Source organism: Penaeus vannamei, chromosome 41 (assembly GCF_042767895.1).
Source record: "Penaeus vannamei isolate JL-2024 chromosome 41, ASM4276789v1, whole genome shotgun sequence".
Taxonomy (NCBI): domain Eukaryota; kingdom Metazoa; phylum Arthropoda; class Malacostraca; order Decapoda; family Penaeidae; genus Penaeus; species Penaeus vannamei.
This window is the reverse complement of record NC_091589.1, coordinates 12136070-12141069: the sequence shown is the minus strand read 5'-3', so window position 1 is coordinate 12141069 and position 5000 is coordinate 12136070. Positions and strand designations below refer to the sequence as shown.

Sequence of the window (5000 nt, the reverse complement as noted above, 5' to 3'; positions counted from 1 at the left end):
GGGTGGATTCCAGGGGGAAGGGGGTGATTTTTTTCTTTTGGGGGTATGAGATTTTTTTTCTTTTTTGGGGGGGAGGGTGGTGTGAGATTTGTTTTCTTTTTTGGGGGGATGAGATTTTTTTTTTGGGGGGGGAAAGGTGGTGTGAGATTTTGTTTTTTCTTTTTTGGAGGGGTATGAGATTTTTTTGGGGGTGGTTATGAGACTTTTTTGGGGGGTATAAGATTTTTTTTGAGGGACTTTAAGATGTTTTTTCTTGGGGGGTATTAGATTTTTTTTTTGTGGGGGGAGGTATGAGTTTTTTTTGGGGGGTATGTTTTTTGGGGTGGGTTTGAGATTTTTTGGGGGTGATTTTTTTATTTTTTATTATTATTATTTTTTTTTTTTTTGAGGGGGGTACGAGATTTTTTGGGGTGAGATTTTTTTTCTTCTTTTTGGCGGTTTTTTTTTTGGGGGGGGGGGTATAAGATTTTTTTTTGGGGGGGGTATAAGATTTTTTTGGGGGGTATAAGATTTTTTTGGGGGGTATAAGATTTTTTTTTGGGGGGTATAAGATTTTTTTTGGGGGTATAAGATTTTTTTGTGGGGTATAAGATTTTTTTTGGGGGGTATAAGATTTTTTTTGTGGGGTATAAGATTTTTTTGGGGGGTATAAGATTTTTTTTGGGGGTATAAGATTTTTTTGGGGGGTATAAGATTTTTTTTGGGGGGTATAAGATTTTTTTTGGGGGGTATAAGATTTTTTTGGGGGGTATAAGATTTTTTTGGGGGGTATAAGATTTTTTTTGGGGGGTATAAGATTTTTTTGTGGGGTATAAGATTTTTTTTGGGGGGTATAAGATTTTTTTTGGGGGTATAAGATTTTTTTTGTGGGGTATAAGATTTTTTTGGGGGGTATAAGATTTTTTTTGGGGGGTATAAGATTTTTTTGTGGGGTATAAGATTTTTTTTTGGGGGTATAAGATTTTTTTGGGGGTATAAGATTTTTTTTGGGGGGTATAAGATTTTTTTGGGGGTATAAGATTTTTTTTGTGGGGTATAAGATTTTTTTGGGGGGTATAAGATTTTTTTTGGGGGGTATAAGATTTTTTTTGGGGGTATAAGATTTTTTGTGGGGTATAAGATTTTTTTTGGGGGGTATAAGATTTTTTTTGGGGGGTATAAGATTTTTTTGTGGGGTATAAGATTTTTTTGGGGGGTATAAGATTTTTTTGGGGGGTATAAGATTTTTTTTGGGGGTATAAGATTTTTTTTGGGGGTATAAGATTTTTTTTGGGGGGTATAAGATTTTTTTGGGGGGTATAAGATTTTTTTTGGGGGTATAAGATTTTTTTTGGGGGGTATAAGATTTTTTTTGTGGGGTATAAGATTTTTTTGGGGGTATAAGATTTTTTTGGGGGGTATAAGATTTTTTTTGGGGGGTATAAGATTTTTTTGGGGGTATAAGATTTTTTTGTGGGGTATAAGATTTTTTTGGGGGGTATAAGATTTTTTGGGTGAGTATGATTTTTTTTTTTGGGGGGGGTGTTGTTACTGTTTTTTGTTAATAGATTTGAATAGTGATTAATAGTATGGTGTTGGTGAAGATGGTGATAGCGATGGTGATAATTATGATGTTAATGATAATAATAGTAACGATGGTAGTGCTAATGATGGCTATGGTAATAACTATAATGATAATGATAGTAATAATAGAATAATGATGATGATATGGATTTGAGTAGTGGTTATAGTGATGATGTTGGTGGTGATGATGATAGTCCTAGTGATGATTATGATGATGTTATGATAATGAAGATAACTGTAACAATAATAATAATGATGGTAGTAATAATAATAGTAATAACAATAATAATAATGATAATGATAATGATGGTGATAATAATAATAATGATAATGATAATAATGATGATGATGATAATAATAATAATAATAATAATAATAATAATGATAATGATAATGATAATGATAATGATAATGATAGTAATAATAATAATAATAATAATAATAATAATAATAATAATAATAATAATAATAATAATAATAATAATATTAATATTAATAATAATAATAATAATAATAATAATAATAATAATGATGATGATGATGATAATAAAAGGAAATGAAATAAAATAATAAAGATAGTAATAATAAATACTATCTATTTAATAACACTAGGAAATAAAATTCACAACGATATCAAAAACCATCATTAACGCTCGCTCTCCCCCCTATCCCACCTGACCTGACCTGACCTCCTCCAGGATCGACGCCCTCTACAAGGAGGAGCTGAAGAGTGCCCCCAGCGCCTCAGAGTCCAGGGAGGTCGTCCTCGAGGTTCCTACCGAGTGGCAAGTGTGGCAAGAGTCCTTCAGGAGGGCGGGACTCCTCACCAACCCTATTCTCAACTTCTTGGCCATTTCTATGCACACTTACCAGCCCATTCTTATGATGTAAGTATGGGGGGCCTTTAAGTACTGTTGTGGGTGAGATGCTAATGTAAGTATTGGTGGCCTAAAGTACTGCTGTAAGATAAGATAATGTAAGTATGGTTGTTCTCAAGTATTGTTGTATGGGTGGCCTTAAGTACAGTTGTGAGATAAGATAGTGTAAGTATGGATGGTCTCAAGTATTGTTGTATGTTGTATGGGTGGCTTTCAGTACTGTTATGAGAAAAAATGTAATGTAAGTATTGATCGCCTTAAGTATTACTGTGAGATAGGATGTAATATAAGTATTGGTGGCTTTAAATATTGCTGTGAGATAAGGTAATGTAGGCCTAAGTATTGTGGCCTTAAGTATTGTTGTGGATGAGATGTAATGGAAGTATTGCGGTCTTAAGTACTGTTGTGAGATAAGATAATGTAAGTATGGGTGGCCTTAAGTACTGTGAGATATGTAATGTAAGTATAGGTGTCGTTAAGTGTTGTTGTGAGATAAGATAATGTAAGTATTGTGGTCTTAAGTATTGCTGTGGGTGAGATGTAATGTAAGTATTGGTGGCTGTAAGTATTGCTGCGAGATAAGATAATGTAAGTATGAATGGTCTCAAGTATTGTCGTATTTTGTATGGGTGGTCTTAAGTACAGTTGTGAGATAGGATGTATTGTCAGTATTGGTGGATTTAAGTACTGCTGTGAGATACGATGTAAACAAGAGGTCTGGTTGATATATATCCTTACTAGACAATCTATCCATGAGGTAAACTAAAACTACAAATCACAACGCGTTGATAGGCTAAACGACCAATCACAATTAACTAATCAAGCCATTCGCCAATCATAACATACCAGTCACCCAAACGACCAATCACAAGACAGCAGTCATTCGAACCGCCAAGCAGTCTAACAGCTAATCACAACTTATTCATCTTCTAATCATAGCTCACCAGTCATCGAAAGCACAACACGCCAACCTCCAAACCGCCATTCATAAATCGTCAATCACTCAAAGTAACAAATATAACTTCAACCAAACGACCATTCACAACACGCCATTCACCCAAACGACTAATTACGATACTCTAATCATCCGAACAGCCAGTTACTACACACCAATAACCCAAACGAACAATTATGATACTCCAATCACAGGAACAGCCAATCATAACACAACAATCACCCAAACGACCAATTATGAAACTCCAATCACCTGAGCAGCCAATCACAACACAAATAATCCCTCCTATCTCCCCCTCCTTCTCTTCTCCTCCATCCCTCCATTCCCCTCTTCCCCCTTCCTCCTCCCCTCCCCCGCTCCTTTCTCTTCCCACTCCCCTCCCCCTTCCCTCTCTCTTCCCTCTCCTCCCTCTCCTCCTCCCTTCCCCTTCCCCTCCCTTCCCTTCCTCTTCCCTTCCCTTCCCCCTCTCCTCCCCTCCCTCCTCTCTCTCTTCCCTCTCCCCCTCCCTACCTTCCCTCCCTCTCCCCTCCTCTCCCATCCTCGTTCCCTCCCTTTCCCTATCCTCGTCTTCTACCCCTTCCCTTCCCTCTTTCTCCTCCTCTCCCCTTCTCCTTCCTCCTCCCTTCCCTTCCCCTCTCCCTCTTCCCTTCCCCTATTCTCCCTACCCCATCCCCCTTTCCTCCTCCTTCCCTCTCACCTTCTCTCCACCTCCTCTCACTCCCTCCCCTCTCCCCCAACCAGAGAGATGGGGGTCGACTACCTGTACCTGGTGATGCCGAAGCTCCTGACGGCGGCGCAGATGCTGGTGAAGCCCCTGCTGGACTTCGACGTCGACGAGGGCATCCAGCTACTGCAGAAGGAGGAGGTCCTGCCCCCAGCCCTCAAATCCGCGTGGATGCTGTGTGATAATCTGAGCGAGATAAATAAGTGAGTTTGGAGAGTTTTTCAATTTATTTACGAATCAGAAATATGAAAAGTTGAATGAAAATAGAAAATGTTCATTTTAATCTTTTGTTTTTTCTATTTATTTACGAACCAGAAACATGAAAAGATGGGATGAAAATAGAAAATGTTCTCTATAGTCATTTATTCTATGTATTTACTAGCCAGAAATAAGAAAAAATAGAATAAAGTAGAAAATGTTCTCTATAATCAAGGTTTTAAAATGTTTCTGAACTTCCTCCTCCTCCAGGTTGACCGTCAAGAGCGACCTGCCGCAGCACCTGATCCCACAGGAGTACCGCCACAGCTTCTCGAGCGGCCTGACCCACTGGCTGGCCCTCAGCAAGCACCTGGCCTTCGGGGAGCTGGAGCGCGAGGTGGACCAGGACGAGTTCGTGGCCCTCGAGGACTCGGAGGGCTTCAGCCAGAGCGCCGTGGGCATGGTGGACCTCCTGAGGGCGGTGAGTGGGGGCTCGGGTGCTGCTGGGGTGGGATGAGAGAGGGGGGTACTGGTTTCGCGAAGACAGATGAAGGTGGATGCACGCACACCTACTCGACACACACATGCACACACACGCACACATGCACACATAGACACACATGTACACATACACACACATGCACACATACACACACATGCACACATACACACACATGCACAC

General features: G+C 39.5%; 1 protein-coding gene across 3 annotated transcripts in view; it reads left to right on the top strand.

The window, feature by feature from the left end:
• The window catches only part of LOC113811209 (uncharacterized), a 69947-nt gene that overhangs the window by 53534 nt on the left and 11413 nt on the right, over window positions 1-5000 (top strand). For all 3 annotated transcript variants that reach the window (XM_070118219.1, XM_070118218.1, XM_070118220.1), the window contains exons 13-15: window positions 2262-2450; window positions 4138-4323; window positions 4589-4799. In XM_070118219.1, coding sequence (XP_069974320.1) covers window positions 2262-2450; window positions 4138-4323; window positions 4589-4799 — 586 coding nt within the window. The remainder of the gene's footprint in view (window positions 1-2261; window positions 2451-4137; window positions 4324-4588; window positions 4800-5000) is intronic.